At 36.7% G+C, this 17,422-nt stretch overlaps 1 protein-coding gene across 5 annotated transcripts in view; it reads left to right on the forward strand.

The window, feature by feature from the left end:
• The first annotated feature begins 1,238 nt into the window (after window positions 1–1,238).
• vars2 (valyl-tRNA synthetase 2, mitochondrial) overlaps window positions 1,239–17,422 on the forward strand; it is a 33,532-nt gene continuing 17,348 nt past the window's right edge. The window contains exons 1-14 of one of the 5 annotated variants that reach the window (XM_023345040.1): window positions 1,251–1,306; window positions 1,385–1,439; window positions 1,582–1,779; window positions 4,462–4,543; window positions 4,628–4,728; window positions 6,854–6,975; window positions 7,067–7,133; window positions 8,219–8,316; window positions 10,968–11,049; window positions 11,453–11,572; window positions 12,132–12,240; window positions 13,632–13,720; window positions 16,347–16,437; window positions 17,134–17,261. In XM_023345040.1, the coding sequence (XP_023200808.1) occupies window positions 1,600–1,779; window positions 4,462–4,543; window positions 4,628–4,728; window positions 6,854–6,975; window positions 7,067–7,133; window positions 8,219–8,316; window positions 10,968–11,049; window positions 11,453–11,572; window positions 12,132–12,240; window positions 13,632–13,720; window positions 16,347–16,437; window positions 17,134–17,261 (1,269 nt within the window). In that variant the 5' untranslated portion in view covers window positions 1,251–1,306; window positions 1,385–1,439; window positions 1,582–1,599. The other 4 variants (XM_023345041.1, XM_023345038.1, XM_023345039.1 and 1 more) reach the window with 4 other exon arrangements.

Consider the following 17,422-nt stretch of genomic DNA (forward strand, 5'->3'; position numbering starts at 1 on the left):
AATTTTTGAATCTTAAGAGTTCTGATAAGGCACTCAAAGTCAATTACTTTCAGACCACCATCTCTACTTTCTTTGATCATGTGACTTTTTCCTAGGTAGTGTGCTCTGTTTCTCCAAATAAAGTTCATGTTCATTTGATTGATAGTTTTATTTAATCTATTTGAGACAGCAATGCTACAAGTTGAATTTAATATTCTAGACAAATTTTCCATTTTTGATGGGTAAATTGGTCCTAAATTAGAAAGGTCTATTTGGAGCCATGAGTTATTTTTTGGAATAACTGATATTCCTTCATTTTATTTTCAAGAGTTAATTTTATTCCCATATTCTTATTACCATACATTCTCCTGTTGGTAAAATATGTTTTAACTCTCTTCCTTGTAATAATAATAAATCAATTAGATCCATTTTTCAAAAGGAGGTGACCTCTATTTCTGCTGTTGTACCACAATGGAATCACTCTTATATTAATATGTCACGGAAATGTACCTGGTTGCTCCCAAATCGCTTTCTTCTCACCCACAAGGTAAAATGTCTTTTAAACTAGGAATCTACCCAGTTAAGGTCTACTTAAAAAGTTCAACTCTAGCATTGCTGTACTTTTGTGACCTTTGCCCAGAGTATATCACTCATTTGTTCTGGTAGTGTCCTCAAGTATTTTGGCAACATTTTTGTAGCTATGTTGACTCAAAAATATCAACAGGCTTCCAGTTACATTGGGAAAATATCCTGTTTGGGTTTCAACAAAATTGAAAAATAAATCTGCAGGGTTTCTTTATAAAATTATTAATCACTACAGCCAAATTTCACTTGCAGAAATGCAAATTTTTCAAGAGAAAAGAACATTTTATTTATTTTTTTATTATTATTGAACTTAATATAATTACAATTCGACCTTCAACTAATCAAAAAGCAAAAACAATAATATGGGCTTGCACCCAACTTGGAATTTTGGACGATTTATTGTTTTAATTTACTATGACATGAGACTCTCTGGCACATATGTCACAGTTTGTACTATTATTTTCTTTGTGCAAGAATAATGTGACTGTCATTTTCTTCTTCCTATGTTTTAATTTATGCTCCCCCTGCCAAATTTTGTGAAACAAATAATAATAATAATAATAATAATAATAATAATAATAATAATAATAATAATAATAATAATAAAAATTCCATTTCCTGTGTATGGTTCCGGTTTGCGGCGGATGTTGCGGAAGATATTAACTGACGGACTTCCTTTCAGTCCGTCAGGTTAAAGCAGCCCGTCAATCTGAATCCAATGGTGTGAACTGACAGTTTGAGGGTATTTATTACATTTGCAATTAAAAGTTTGAAGAAGAAGCCTTACGATATTGATTTATGTTTAGCTCTACTATTTCAGACCTTTTTTAAGGACGTTGAAGGGGTATTACAATACTAAGTCAGCTAAGTTAAAGGTAGTGTACTTTGAAAATACATGTATTCACGAAGTTAAATTTGTGACCTTAATTCCGTGTATATTAACTAAAATTCGAACCTCTAAACAATGAAACTTACGTTAGAATTGATCAGGTATGCCTTTATATTTTTCATCTCTAGGGTGTTTCGTAGCTGAGGATGTGGACTAAAGGTCATTGTCCAAAGGCGAGGCTGGTAGCGAAGACAGCCACCAAACTGTGGTCCAGCAAGCCTCCAGAACCTTCTCGCCCTGTCCCTTCTGCTCAGCCGCGGCCACAAGTCCAAAAACGCAGACGCAGGCAAGAACGGGAAAAGACTATTCTGTCAGCTCAACATAATGTAAGCCGAGCAGACTAAGCACACAGATTGAACTACTAAAAAGCAAAGACTTTATAAAGTGTCATTTCATGGGATGAAATACTAATATTATCTAGTCTATCAAATTTTTAAATAGTCAGAAAACTAACTTTAAGTGCATAAAATGCACAACAGATTAAATTTAGTCTATGCTAATAGACAAGTTGCATCCCAGTGATTTAACCAGTGGTGGGAAGTAACGAAGTACAAGTACTTCGTTACTGTACTTAAGTACAATTTTCGTGTATCTGTACTTTACTTAAGTAGATTTAATAATGGATACTTTCTACTTTTACTCCACTACATTTAACAGTAAGTATCTGTACTTTCTACTTCACTACATTTCTATATAGCGTTTCGTTACTCGTTACATCCAAGACGCATTTCAGTTTTTTGATTTGTTCGTTAGTTTGAAAGTATCCAATAGCGAGAGCAGAATCAGTCCGCTGAACCAATCCAAAGCGGGAAATAACCATTAGGCCCTCCCTCAAGAAGAGCAGCACAGTACGCAGGACCTGCAGAATCATTAACTCCCAGAATGGAGTCCAAGGATAGTCATCCTCCAGAAGACCTGCCCCACCCATGGCCTTATTTAAAAGATTTCTTTGAAATAACTGGGTCAAAAAACGCTTCCTGGAGATTCCAATGCCGCCTTTGCCTTCCCCGAAAGCATGAAATTCTATCTTTCAAAAATTCACCATCAAATTTGAAAAAACATATTGAGGTAAGTTAAGTTGCTAAACGCTATCGATGTTAAATTAATTTGTGTTAGTGAAGTTTTATGTAATCTTAGCAAGCTTTTTGTTGAACTCGACTGCAGTAAATAAATACGATTACTGTATATTGTTATAAGCTAGCATGAACTTGCAAGTAACAGTGATTACTGCGGTCGTGTCTCCCGCCATGAATGTTACATATAAGTTGACGCTAAACTCCTTCACGTCCTGGTTATTGAATAAATGTTAGCGCCATTAAAATAATCTCCATGTAACAGTTATATTCAATAAATTAGAATATGGGTTCCAATGAGACGCAATTGTCGCAAGTCCGGCGACATTGGCGGACATGCCCGCCCACAGAGTCAGCCGTACCCCCCCTGCCTGGAAGGTGTTTATTGTCAGCCCCTTTCTGTTAAGAGTTCTCTCAAAATAGCTGGCAAAAAAGTTAAGTTCATGTTTTGTTAGGACGAAAGACTAGATGTTTCCAAATCGCTTGATGTTTGTTAGGTCAGTTTAAAGTCCCTTTTTTCAGGGAAACAATTTTCTTTTGAACGTGTTTATTTTGAATTAAATAAAACATTTCAAAGGTATAATAATTTCTCTCATTTTGCCTAATTACATGTAACCCTGCAGGTCATCCCTGGAATTCTGATGCATAGAATAAAATATCTAAATCTAAACTGTCACAGGGGGTAAACACAATAAAAACATGCTTTATCTGCAGCATTGCTCATTAAAATGGTACATTACTGATTTATTAAAACTAAATACGATAGGTACACTTAATGACATTATATAAGCCGTTAGGTATTATGGTCTGCAAGTACTTTTACTTTTAATACTTAAGTAGTTTTAAAAGCTTGTACTTTCTTACTTTTACTTAAGTAAAATAATAATGTGGTACTTTGACTTTTACTTGAGTAAATTTTTGTCTGTGTATTTGTACTTTTACTTAAGTACATTGTATGAGTACTTTCTCCACCACTGGATTTAACAGTTTATGGAAGCACCCTTAGTGGCACTAATATGAGGTAGCTGTACAGACAGAGACAGCTACTCTCTAGTTAAGAGATGCCTGTTAGAGGTGTATGTATGGACCTTTAGTTCACAGATGATTTGTCCATTGGGGTTATTAAAGTATTCTGAATCTAAAATCTTAGTCATGTAATGGGTATTGAGAGCAGGATCCAAAATGCAGAAGGTACCAGGTAGAGAGGATGCAGGAGTCAAGATGACCCAACTTTATTTTAACTTGGCAAGCTTAAAACAATGCTGCAACTGAAAAACTTCACTGAAGGTTAAATTATTCACTTAAGGCAGGTGTAATGAATGGCAATGAGAACCAGGTGTGTGCCACACATAAATTAAAAAACATAGATTAGGAGAAAAGTGCCACTACCTAGCAGTATCAGACTGGCCCACTCGTGTGAAGGATGGCCACAGTCTTAATTATTTTCTTTCTAGGTGTAAAACAATGGACTTCAAATTGTCAAGAAATTGCCTAATACCCCTTTTCAAACTACAGTTGCTTCTCGAATGTCATTGGTGGTTTCATTCCTTTGTAGCATTGTGTTATTGCAAAACTGACATACTCAAAAAACTGACATACATACAGACCAGAAAAAATAAACTACTTTATAAAAGTATTTTCAGTTGACAGTAATTAGATAATTTAGAGCAAGATATCAGTGCTTTCTCTCACTGGGTGCTTTCACTTTATCTGTCTGTCTGAATCTATCTATCTTATTTATCTATCTAATGTAACAAACTGACTTTATATTGTCTTCCGTGTAGAGGCAAGGGACAGTTCAACAAGGGAACTAGCCCCTCTTTGGCCCCTGTTTAAACTTCTCATGCATGAATTGATGGATACATGATTGCTACCTAAATATGATCACTATTTCAGAAGGAATAGTGGCTACTGAATACATGTTTTTACTTTCAGAAAGTTGGAGATCAAACATTAAACTGGAGTGAAAAACAGAAAATAGCTTACACGGCTCAAACACCTCCTGGGACAAAGAAAGGTGACTTTATGCACACATTGTATTAGTTTATGTAGTAATTTGTTCTGTATGTAATTATTTGGCAATTTATGCACTTGTTTTCAGATACCAGCTTGCCTTTCCCATCTTCATACAGTCCAGATTATGTGGAGTCCTGCTGGTATCAGTGGTGGGAGAAAGAGGGATTTTTCAATCCTGACCAACATGTGAGAAATCTTAAAATATTTTTTTGAAAAAAATATTGATTCAGTTAAGTAAAGTGGTCACTTTTGGATGAGAAACATAATTTCTGTACAATTTTTCATGTGCACAAGTAAAGGAAAAATTGTTGGACAAATGTGTGGTGAGGCAACCTGTTGCGTAAACTACTTGTATGCAATCAGTTGGTTTGCAGTTGTATATATTTTTTGATTATTTGTGGCCCTGTCGAGATGAAACAAAAGATAAACAGCCCAAAATTCTAAGTTTACTTATAATTCCCAGGTGGCACAATCTAATATTTAACTTGTACGTTGTTTTATTGTACCCTCCAAAATTGAAACCAGATGTTTACATACACAATATAGAAAGACAAGTCTGCATTTTTTCACACTGTGATGTGAAATTAACATAAACCTTTTTTGTTTTAAGTTAAGTTGGATTACCAAAATTTTTTTTCTACTTGCACAATGGCAGATAATAAGAGAGATATTTTTTTATCTGAAAAGACATGTGCCAGCAAGGTGAGCTACAGTTGGAATGGACCAAAATTCCTGCCAAGTATTATGAGAAGCTTGTGGAAGGATATCCAAATACTAATGAAGTGCATATAAACGTTTGACTTTAAAGAAAGTAATAAAAATTGCCTTAAAAAAATTATCTCACATCACATTATTCTGGCATTTAACAAACAGATAAAAAATGGTAATCTTAATTGACTTAAACAGATACGTTTATTCATTTTGAAAAAAATGTATGTCTTTTTATAGTGTAACTTCTAGTTTCAACTGTATCTTTGTAAATGTTCAAATTTGCTATTAACATGCCCAACAAATGGCTAATAGGATATAAAATAGTTATATAACAAAGCAAACCCAAGTAGAGTTCAAGATTTCCCCAATTTTTGATCTATGCTCATAGTATCTTCAAACAATTTTCAGTTAGAAGTTAAAATTCCATTGTACAACAAAGTAATTATCAGAAATATTATTAACTGTGACAGGGTATTTAGAAAATGGATATGTAATTTCATTTTTCATATTGTGAAGTAACATCAGAAAACATAATTTCCTTAATAGTCCCACCAGTACACATTGATGTTATGTGACCATGATCATACAGACTTGAACAAAAAAAGAAGAGATTTAGGGAAGAGTAAGTAGAAACATAAGTCCATGTCATATATTTGCTGAGGTTACTTTGAAAAATAAAAGCTCAATCCTACCAAGAACAATCCAGATACCTCATAAACATAAAAACATTCTGATAAGTTACCTTTTTTTCTTTTCAGCAAATTTGATTTTCCTTCCAAATATTGAGTCTATTTGGAATGCAACACAATATTCTTCTGTTAGGAAAAAATAAGTCCTACATCATAACACTCACAAGGATGCCTGTTTTATATTTGGCATGTTACTGAACAAATTTTCACACTCACTCCTTGCTTATGACAAAAACAATTTTATCCAACACTTTGCAAGCCCAATGGTTACAGGCAAGCATGATTAAACTTGAGATTCTTATAGTTTCCTTACACTACAGTCTGTCAAAATTATATTGTGAAAGTTTAGGTGCAACCTTATGGTTTTTTTTTTAATATACACAAGGACAAAATTGTTGGTACCCCTTGGTTAATGAAAGAAAAACCCGCTAATTCATGTTAAATTGATTTAAAATGTCCTTTTGGTCACATTATTTTCAGGGGTGTCATCATTTTTGTCCAACCCTGTTTCATGAGTTTATTTTTTAACGTAATTTTGTTGCAGCATGTTTGAAAAGCAATGTCTGACTTTCATTTGTTCATTTTCATAAAATTGTTATTCATTATTACCTTTGTCAGACCATTGGGTTTTTCTTTCATTAACCAGGGAGTACCAACAATTTTGTGCACGTGTGTAATTCAAATCAGTTCAGTAAGACTTTATTGTATCCACAGAGACACTGCTAAGAAGCGCATTCCAGTCATAAATTTAGGCTGTTCAGTCTTATCTCACAACAACAAATGATCCAAATACAACTTAGTCTGGACTAACTTTGTATTTTAATGATATTGGAGTTTTGAATTTCTGCCTGTTAATACATTCATTAATCTTTGTTATTGATTTCTATCTATGATGTATGTAAATTGGTCAGGAGAGATTGTCTCATCGTGTGGATCAGACGTTTTCTTTATGTATTCCTCCGCCAAATGTGACCGGTACTCTTCATCTGGGCCATGCTCTAACTGTAGCTGTACAAGACGCTCTGGTTCGATGGTAACAGTCAAAAACAGGCTTCATTAACAATCTGATGCTTAACATTTAGTCAAAAATATTTTTGAAAAGCTTTCATTTTGTCATTTGCTAGGAGAAGGATGCAGGGTCACAGAGTTCTGTGGGTGCCTGGATGTGACCATGCAGGAATCGCAACTCAGGTATGACAACTTTGTCTTCTTTGTCTTTTTTTTTGTCCTATGGCATAAGCCTAGGCGAAAATTATCCTACACCGATATTTATGACAAAGACTGACATCATTTTATAGATAATTTTGGTGTTTTAAAAAAATTAAGAGTTGTTTTTGTCTTTTTTGATTGTAAATGTAGGATTTGCTCATGTTCCTTAAGACACTGCACTACTTGTACAGTCTGTTGTCTCCACCCCATCCAATCTGTAAAAGTTACAGATTGTTACAGAAGTAGACTCTGAGGCTGAGAAAATGGAGGAAATTTCAAATATTGAAGTGGCAGTAGTGCTAGTAGAAGCAAGACTGTATGTCTGCAGCCTGGAGACTTTTTGTGTCTTAGCAGTTGTCGCATGGCGTTTGTCAGGTGATTTTAAGAATAGAATTAGAATTTGTCACTGAAAATGTACATTGAGATAAAATCCAACAACAAATATATACATATAAATAAATATATCCATATAATAAATATAAACATAAATATGATGATATTTACAAAACCAATACTTTTGTTTGGTATCCTGGCCACACCAAGGAAAGGTTACCAATGTTCCATGTTTTCTCCAATTTTGGATAAAGCATTCCATTGTGATTTGATTGAATCATAAAGCCTTAGAAATGTCTTGGCAACCTAAGACAAACTTATAGATGTTATTGATTTTGTTTATGTGCTATTATTTTTTAAATTGGAACATGGTGTCTCTGTTATGAGATCTCTTGGCGTACTTCAGCTTGTCCAATAGGTCATAGGTTGTATGATTTTCCCCAGATTTCTGTTGAGAGGGAATGGACAATATTCTTAGAAATAAATTGTTAGCTCTATATCTCTCCTTGTGCTATCTAGGAGGCAGAAAAATTTATCATGTGAGACACAATTACTAGGGAAACAATAACAAGAGGCAATTGAAATCAAACTACATTTGAAATTTGGCTTGACATAACTCATCATATTCTAAACCTTGACCATGCTTGCTATATCTTTGTTTGTTGAAACATTTGAAACATGTACTATATGCTGCAGTGTTTTTCTCACTCCAGTAAGTGTTTTTTGTGCATTAGACAGTGGTGGAGAGAAGACTTCTGAGGGAAAAAGGGAAGCGCAGACAAGATTTTTCTAGAGAAGAATTTTTACAGGAAGTCTGGAAATGGAAAAATGAGTAAGTTTTATTTTTTTATATTTCTTCAAACCAATTTGGGGTAACGCTTACTTTGAAGGGGTGTGCATAAGTCTGACATGATTCTGTCATAAACATGACATAATAGCTGTCTCGAACGTGGAGTCTTCAATGTTTATGACTGTTATAATTAAAGGCACTTTTCCAATGGCAAGTCGCGTTATAACTGGTTAATATCCGGTTCGGTTTTATCCCAGATAGTGAGCTTTTCCATCATATAGTCCACATGTTCCTTGCTAATGCGGGCGTAACGTGACCGTGCAGCAACTGTGGTCAATTCTTTGCTGATGTTTGCAGTGACACAAAGGAGAACCTTGAGATTCTTTTTCAGATGAACTCAGATAAACCCAGATATTTCACTTTGTTTGCATTGCTGGCCCAAACATAAGCTGCAAAACAAGCCCCGTTTAAAATTTGCCTTCCTGTTCCTTTATGATGGTCTGACTGGTTAACCGCTAAGTCGGGATGTCATACAACTAGCTGTTGATAACAAAGTGTATGATGATCTAACTTCTATGTCTGGCATGTTTCAGGCATTGATGGATGCAGGGACTGAGCAGTGAATTCAGAACTGGTGTTTATTGAGGGATCGGCTTTTTCACAGTCAGACAGGCCAGGGTCAGAGCCAGCGAATCCAAATCCAGGTCAGGCAGTTCCTGACCTGTCTGTTTGACCCTGTCACATCTCAGAGTCAGACAGATGGGGGATCAGAGGCAGGGAGTCCAAATCCAGGTCAGGCAGGTCCAGATCTCAGGGTCAGACGGAGGGTCAGTAGCCAGGAGGTCCAAATCCGACGGAGTAGATCAGCTAGCAATAGCTTAAATTGTTTAAAGCTAATTTTACGTAGAAATAGAAATATAGTCAATGTTTTCTTCTAAAAGAAAATCTAAATTTAATACAAAGCATACTCATATCTCTTAATACCTCTGCTTCCTTTTACAAAGGAGGGATGGCCGTTGTAACTTGTTATAGGTAGGGGGAAAGATAAAGACTTCTTTATATTTTTGGCAGACTGCATGTAAGTTGGTGCACTGTTGCCTCTGTCTGGTGGACATGGCGAGACAGCCTTAAATAATGTCATGTTTCAAATGCAAAGTTCATAACTGTAGACATCTTGCTGGAATACTGCAGGATTAATTAGATGAAGAAAGTTAAGACTAACAACAAATGACACAGTAATTTAATATAAACACATAAAGTTACATAAATTTGTAAAGTTTGATCATCACAATATATGTAGGACATAGAGGTCGCGCTAGACTTTTTTGTTATCCGTCATCTTGACCGACAACATTTTTAAAAATCGGTCATGTCCTATTTTTACCCGTCAAATTATAATCATATTAACATCGGCTATTTAGCCGCATATTTATGCGCTTTGGTTAATATTAACCTAGTTGAACATCACAACCAGATCCCATCACACTTAAAGCAGATGAACGCATCTAACTTTTTCTCTGTAGTGACAAAAACCACTGACTGTGGCCCCAATAACTTATAATAAATGAAATTAAACGACTCCACAAATTACAAGCACTTCACCCACTGGGGTCTGAACGCACAGTGCCTCACAAATTCCTCCTGGTCGCATCCGCAGAGAAATCAGTCAGTTGGATCTGTCTGATCCAAACCGATCAATTGAACTCTGCAAGTTTTTTAACCTGTGAGCCCTTTTCTGAATTATTTTTTGCGCCGTTTCGCTTCTCTGAAACAGACAGATGTTGCGTCTGCCGAGCTCCTGCAGAACGCCGCTCTCCTGGGTGCGGGAGGGTAACGTGCACTGAGAAGGCTCCATTTGTTAAAACCACAGGATGAGTTAAGTTTAATTCTTCGCAGCGGCGGAGTCGCGTCCGCATTGATTGTGCAGCACACTGCCCATGTTGTAACTTCTGCATCGTTATTTATTTCCTCAAGTTAAACTGCCGGCTCCTCTGTTTAGACTATAAATGGATTAGCTCAACATTGCATTCTCTTTTGTTTTCTCTGATCTGTATGTACTGAAGACTGGAATTAAACGTGCCATTTCTACCAAAGGTTTTGAATGTGCGTTTGAACCGGACGCTCCAAAGCGTCCGGTCCATAGCTCTTAAACGCGCTGTCAACTCCCAGTCAGAAAGACGCATTTAGTTCAGAGTCCTTGAGATGATATTCAGAAAGGATTTTTTTATTAATTGATTTTAGTTGCCTCTGGGATGAAATCTTTGCATAAAGTCTGTAATGTCTTCCCATGTGCACCAGTCGGATGTTAATTATAATCTGTCAAATGATGGACGGGCTTTAAATTTTTCGGTCGTTTAAGAAAATAACCGGTCAAATACGGAAAATATTCCGTTAACACGAGCTCTGATAGGACATATGATTTCTTGGTTAGTGTCAAGTTGTGATAGCAAACACATTTTAAACAATGTCAACTTTGCATTAAAGGTGTCATTATTTACTGAATGACAGTAAATTACAACAGTCATAAACATTTATGAACACTCTTTCATGTTCATGACAGGTGTTGTGCATTGTTTATGACAGTGTCATGCCACCTTTATTGCCACCCCTTCAAATAAAGTGTTACCCAGTTTGGTTGAATGATGTGCTCAGCGTTTGCTTCAGTCTCCCTGACCTCTTCTCCTGTGTCCCAGGAAAGGAGAAGAGATTTATCACCAGCTGAGGAGGCTTGGTGCTTCTCTGGACTGGAGCAGAGCCTGTTTCACTATGGATCCAGTGAGGCTTTTAATGATATTTTATTCCTACCCTGTGAGATCACCCAGTGTTTAAAATGTTTGTGTGTAAAATTTGCATCTGTCTGGCAACCTGGAGAAACAAAAATAGTAAGAGCCTGTAGACAGTTTTTTTCCTTCCTACTAATAGAAAATACTGATTTTTACTGTAAATGCAAATATTTTCTGCGGCTCTGCTGACTTCAATTCAGTTGATTCAATTGCTGTGTCATGAACAGGGTTGATCAGCTCTCTGGGTTTTTTTTCAGTCAGCTTACTGAGAGGTGTTTGTTCTTCCTTGTATAGGAAGCAGCAAACCCATTTACTATAGAAATTTCTATTTGTACGTTGTTTCAATATCTATCAAATACAACATATTTCACTGTCTTATTTTTGTATGATTTCAGGGTTTTAGCAGAGCTGTAACTGAGGCTTTTGTCAGACTGTGTGATTCTGGTCTTATTTACCGCTCAGAGGGTTTGGTCAACTGGAGCTGTGCTCTTCAGTCTGCAATCTCTGACATAGAGGTAAGAAACTCCCTATATCAGACGTTTTGCTCTGTCTTTATTTTGCCTAAGTTTTATGGTTTCAACTGGATGTTTCATAATATTAACTTCAAACCCAATTTTGAAAGTTTAAAAGATTTTTGAAATGCCTAAATGACCGTTTCACGGTCTTAGTCAATAACAAATGAGTTGAAAGAAAATTATTATATATATATATTAAAAATTATATATATATATATATATATATATATATATATATATATATATATATATATATATATATAGAAAATTATATATATATTTAAAATTACTAAAAAGAAAACTATTTCTTTCAGGTTGACAAATTCAGAATGCAGAATTATTACGTTTATGGCAAGTTATGCTGAACTGTGGAAACTGTGCTGTCATTATAAAATGTAATTTTTTTTAGGTAGCAGCAGGGAAAACACCCAAACTTATAATTTACATTCATAAGTTAACATATTTTATTTTGCTCATCTGGTGCACATTTTCAGTTAAGATTGAACACTTTTGTAATTTTCTATCCAAAGAGTAACTTGAAGTTGTTCATTTGTCTTAGGTGGAGACCAAGGATGTGTCTGGGCCAACCTTAATGTCTGTCCCTGGATATGAGAATAAGGTGGAATTTGGAACAATGTTCACCTTTGCATATCCTGTCGAAGGCATTGGTGAGTATTGGTGGGTGGAAACATTAACAGTGGTCTTTAATTTCATCTGCTTTGTGTTATATTGATATCTGTAAATATCAATATATCTACTGATCTACCGATCGATCGATTTATCGATATATATATGTGTATGGATATATGTGTATGTATATGTATGCATACATACATGAAATCCATATAGTTTTATCACAATTTATCCTTAACCTCATATACTGTATATCTCTATACATACATATACATAGGGATATAAGGTTAAGAATAAATTGTGATAAAACTCAAGTTATTCATTTCAGAAAACAGTGTCATGTATTGACAATATTTACTTTTAGTTTTGGGTCTACTACTTTGTCTATTACAAAAACATATAAATATTTTTGATTTACTGTGGATGAATATGTTACATTTGAAGAAGGTATTAAAGTTCAGTCAGACTGGAAGAGCATGAGGTTCAGCAATAAATAAAGGTGTGAACAGAAATACTCCTAAAATGATGTTATATGGAGATATGGGTTGGGAACCATGTGAAGTTAAATATATCGTAGTTATGGTCAGATTGTGGAATAAGTTTTATTAATATGCCAGATAATAGATTAACAAAACACATTTTCCTTTGAAATTTCACAAATAGGTATGTTTGGGCCAGACAAACTGAGAAGTTGTTTGAAGAGGCAGATTTTCAGTACATTTATAGCAGGAGTGCCCAAAGTCAGTTCTTGACGGCATCCTGTATGTTGTAGTTCTCTCCCTGGTGGTAATAACAACCTTTTCAGAAAATAGACTCTGTCTATATGTCTATCTATCTTCTTATTTATTTGTGTATATATATATATAAACTAATACAGCAATCAATAAATGTCAGCAGAATGATGCTCAAATGCTGTTCTAATCATCTGATCCACTAATTGCTGTACGCAGTAAAACCTGAATGTTCATGTGAAGACTGACTTCAACCGATAGGATGTTAATTAGCTCAAGGCTGATCTTCAGGAGTCACGAGGTCATGGCACCAGATGTAACCCTTCTTTGCTCGTCTCAGATCCAATAGGCTGACTTCATGACAGACACATTCAGGTTCATTGTATTTGTTCTAAGAATAGAGAAAATCAAGTTGGTGGTTATTGTCAGTCCAGCAGCTTCTGCTCCCACAGTTACAGGCAGCAACAGAAAAAGGGGACGAGCGGTCAGTTACTGGTTACTATGGTAACCACCCACTGTCAAGAGCAACATAACAGAACTTAAAACACAAATAGATGTCTGAAGAAACATATAAAATAAATTCAAAGAACAAATAAATTTTGACAAACTTCACATTTATAATATTGTTACATTAATATTACATACACATATATACATATACAGTATTTATACATATATGTGTGTGTGTGTATCAGATGGTGAAGTGGCAGTGTCCACGACTCGTCCTGAGACGATGCTTGGAGATGTGGCTGTAGCTGTTCACCCTGATGATCCTCGATATCAGGTGAGTACTTACAAGATATATGAAGTTATGTTGCTGAATACAGTATCATTGGTGTCACTGCTGTGTGGACTTTGCATGTTCTCTCTCTAAAAAATGAATATTCTTGTTACATTATGCAACGAAATAAAAGACCTTTGGTTAAGTCTGGAATTCACACATAATCACATTGAAAAACTCCGACATTCAATAGTTCACTCCAAGACTCAGCTAAACTTTAGCAACAGATATGAACTTAGTTATTCAAGAAAACAAAACCATAAAAGAACTACATTGGTCATTCAAACAAGAATGACCAATGACAAAAAATGATATTGTCCTATATGGACAATATCATTTTTTCATGGTTGATCCACCATCAATTGTCGACCTCAATGAATAATCAACCTTTTTGACCATAATTCAATGTTGAATTACCATCGTTTGCTATCTGGGGAGCATTATAAGAGGAAGCTAGAGAGGAAACTCCAGAAGGAAAACACCAGAGAGGCCTGGAGAGGGATGAGGAATATCACTGAGTTTAGGTCAGCAGACAGTAGTGTGGTTTAGGGCAACATTGATAGAGCCAATGAACTCAACCTGTTTTTAACAGATTTGACATTGTGGCCCCTTCACCTGCCTCCCATATCCTATCAATACTATTGCTGCTCTCCACCCACAGTTTGCGCGCCTCAGTCTCCCTCTCGCTCCTCATCCCCATGTGAGTTTCACCTTCACACCTCCTCTTCTACTCAGTGACCATGCCCCCATCCCTCAGCCGGCCACCTCTGTGGTAAACATCACCACTGATGGTGTTAGAAGACAGCAAGTGTGACTCCACCCTGTCAAGGATGTCCTGTTGGTGTGAGCCTGAGGGTGCTCAAAGCCTGTGCTATCCAGCCCTGTGGAGTCCTCCAGCATATTTTCAACATGAGCTCGCACCTACAGAAGGTCCCTATGATGTGGAAAACATCCTGCCTTGTTCCGGTGCCAAAGACCCTGTGATTCCAAGAACTACAGCCCTGTGGTGCTGACCTCCCACATCATGAAGTCCCTGGAGAGACTTGTCCTGGAGCAGCTCTGGCCTCTGGTCCAACCACCCCTTGCAGTTTGCCTACCAGCCCAAACTTGGAGCTGAGGACGCCATCATCTTCCTGCTCACCCGTGTATACATTCACCTGGACCAGCCGGTGAGCACTGTGAAAATTATGTTTTTGACTTCTCCAGTGCATTCAACACTATTTGTCCGGCTCTACTGACAGTGATGCAGGTGGATTCCCCCTTGGCAGACCACAGTTCATGCACTTTAATGCTCTATCCATCTGACTTTTATTGCACTGAGACCTGTGGGCTGAACCACCTGCAGCTCAATGTGACAAAGTCAAACGAACGGGTGGTGGATGTGAGGAGGAGGACCAAGACGCCAATGACTCCTGTTACTATCATGGGGGTCAGTGTGGACTTTGTGGAGAATTATAAATATCTGGGTCTCCACATTAACAATAAACTGGTCTCTACATTCTGAGGCAGCTGAAGTGCTTCAACATCTGCCAGACCTTGCTTAGGATGTTTTATGAATCTGTGGTTGCCAGTGCCATCCTGTATGCTGTGGTGTGCTGGGGCAGCAGGCTGAAGGTGGAGGACACCAACAGACTGAATAGACTGATCCACAAGGCCAGTGACGTTGTTGGAGTGCAGTGGAGGTGTCAGAGACAAGGATCCTGTCCAAGATGCAGGTCGTCTTGGACAACGAGTCTCATTCACTTCATAATGTGCTGGCTGGCTGCAGGAGCACCTTCAACCAGAAGCTTATTAAACCAAAGTGCGCCACAGAGCAACGGGGGAAATTATTTCTGCCTGTAGACATTAGACTTGCCCAATGCCCAAACTTGAGTAACTAAAATCGCATTTTATCTGCACTTATTTATAGTTTTATAGATGAACATATCTGCATGTGCATGCTTATTTATTTATTTATTTATTTATTTATTTATTTTCAGTCATATTGAAATACTTACATCACTTAATATTAATATTTAACACCTTGAGTGGAGTAGCTTGTCAACGAATACGCAATTTCCCCTTGGGATATGCAATAAAGTATATTCTATTCTATTCTATTCTATTCTATTCTATTCTATTCTATTCTATTCTATTCTATTCCTGAAAGTAAGCAACACAGTCAGTTTTTTTAAATGATATGTCTAATGGGTTCTAAATTGCACAGCAGTTAAAACTAACTTGGACTCAGTTATTTCTTATTCTCCAAATTTGATTTGTCTAACAGGAATTTGATAAAACTGGCATTAATTGAAAGCCACATTTTCACTATGCTCCCACTGTAATAGATAAAATAAAATTCAGATGACTTGCATCTATAGCATGCTGATGTGGTCCATGTTCACCTATACTCTGACAGACATTGTTGTTAGGCAATAACTGTTTTGCCTGATGAACTGCTTGAAACCTTTCTGAATTCCCTCTTCATTGGGCCATGCCTGGACTCTCCAGGCTGGACCAATTCTGAACTCTGCCCCTGTTTTAGTCTTTTTACCATTTTGCCTGCCTTATATGTGTATTGAATCCAAGCTAGGAGTTTCTAATCATTATTGACAAATTGATACAATGGACATCTTTCTCTCTGTTTTAGACTTTCCATGGACTAAGGTGTAAACATCCTTTCACCAACAGACTCATCCCCATCATCACAGATACAATGGTGGACATGGATATGGGAACAGGTACCAGTGTGCATTCACTCCAGCCCTGTTAGTCCGTTTCAATATAACTCTTGTTCGATTGTCTCTAAAGTCCAGTTTTTTGGGGGGAGGTGTGAATGCGTAATTGAACTCTGATATGGACCAGAAAAGCGAACTTCAAAACCTTGCTCTCAGTTCGGTTGAAGTGAAATCTGGCACGGTTCAAATGTATATATGGTATGTGGATGCAAGTGAACCAAAGAACACTCCAAAAGCAGGAAGTAAACCATAGCACAGGGCATTCTGGGTCACTAGAGCCAAAATAAATGCACAAATCTAGCGCTACAGAGAGAAATCATGGTTTCTTACCAGAGACAAAAGAGAAATCCTACACTGTTAGATCTGATGCCACTCCATTTTAGTTTACATTTTGTGAAGAGGAAATTTACAGTAGTTTACCTGGTAGGTTTTTATGTCATTTCTTTCAGTAGTTTTGGTGCAGTGCCACCACATGTCAGGGGGTGAACAAGTTTTCCAATTAATTTGGATTGTTTGACTCAGTGCAGTGTGAAAACAAACCGCACCAGCTAAGAATGTAGCAGATGTTGCAATTTTGGTCCCCAATCAAACTGAGTCTACCAGGTGTGAAAACACCCTAACAGTTTCATCAAACTAAGAGCATTAAATCATATGTATGCTTTTGTGGAATAATATCTGTTGTTTGTATTAACTTTGTAGGTGCTGTGAAGGTGACTCCTGCTCATGACTTTATGGACTTCCATCTGTCACAGAAGCATTCTCTGCCCCGCCCTTCGGTTATTAGAGGAGATGGAACTATGGAGCCATTGTGTGGACAGTGGTTGGAGGTGCAGGAAAATCAGTGTGCTAGATATGTATCAATACCAGTGTTGAGCATGTATGATTATTGTTAATTTCTTAGCTATCTCAGCTTAAACATAATGAAGTACTAAGACTTAGAAAATGTTGAGTCACCTTAGGTTCATGCTTCCAAAGAAGTGGTGAACAT

The sequence above is a fragment of the Xiphophorus maculatus genome, chromosome 13, assembly GCF_002775205.1.
Source record: "Xiphophorus maculatus strain JP 163 A chromosome 13, X_maculatus-5.0-male, whole genome shotgun sequence".
NCBI lineage: Eukaryota > Metazoa > Chordata > Actinopteri > Cyprinodontiformes > Poeciliidae > Xiphophorus > Xiphophorus maculatus.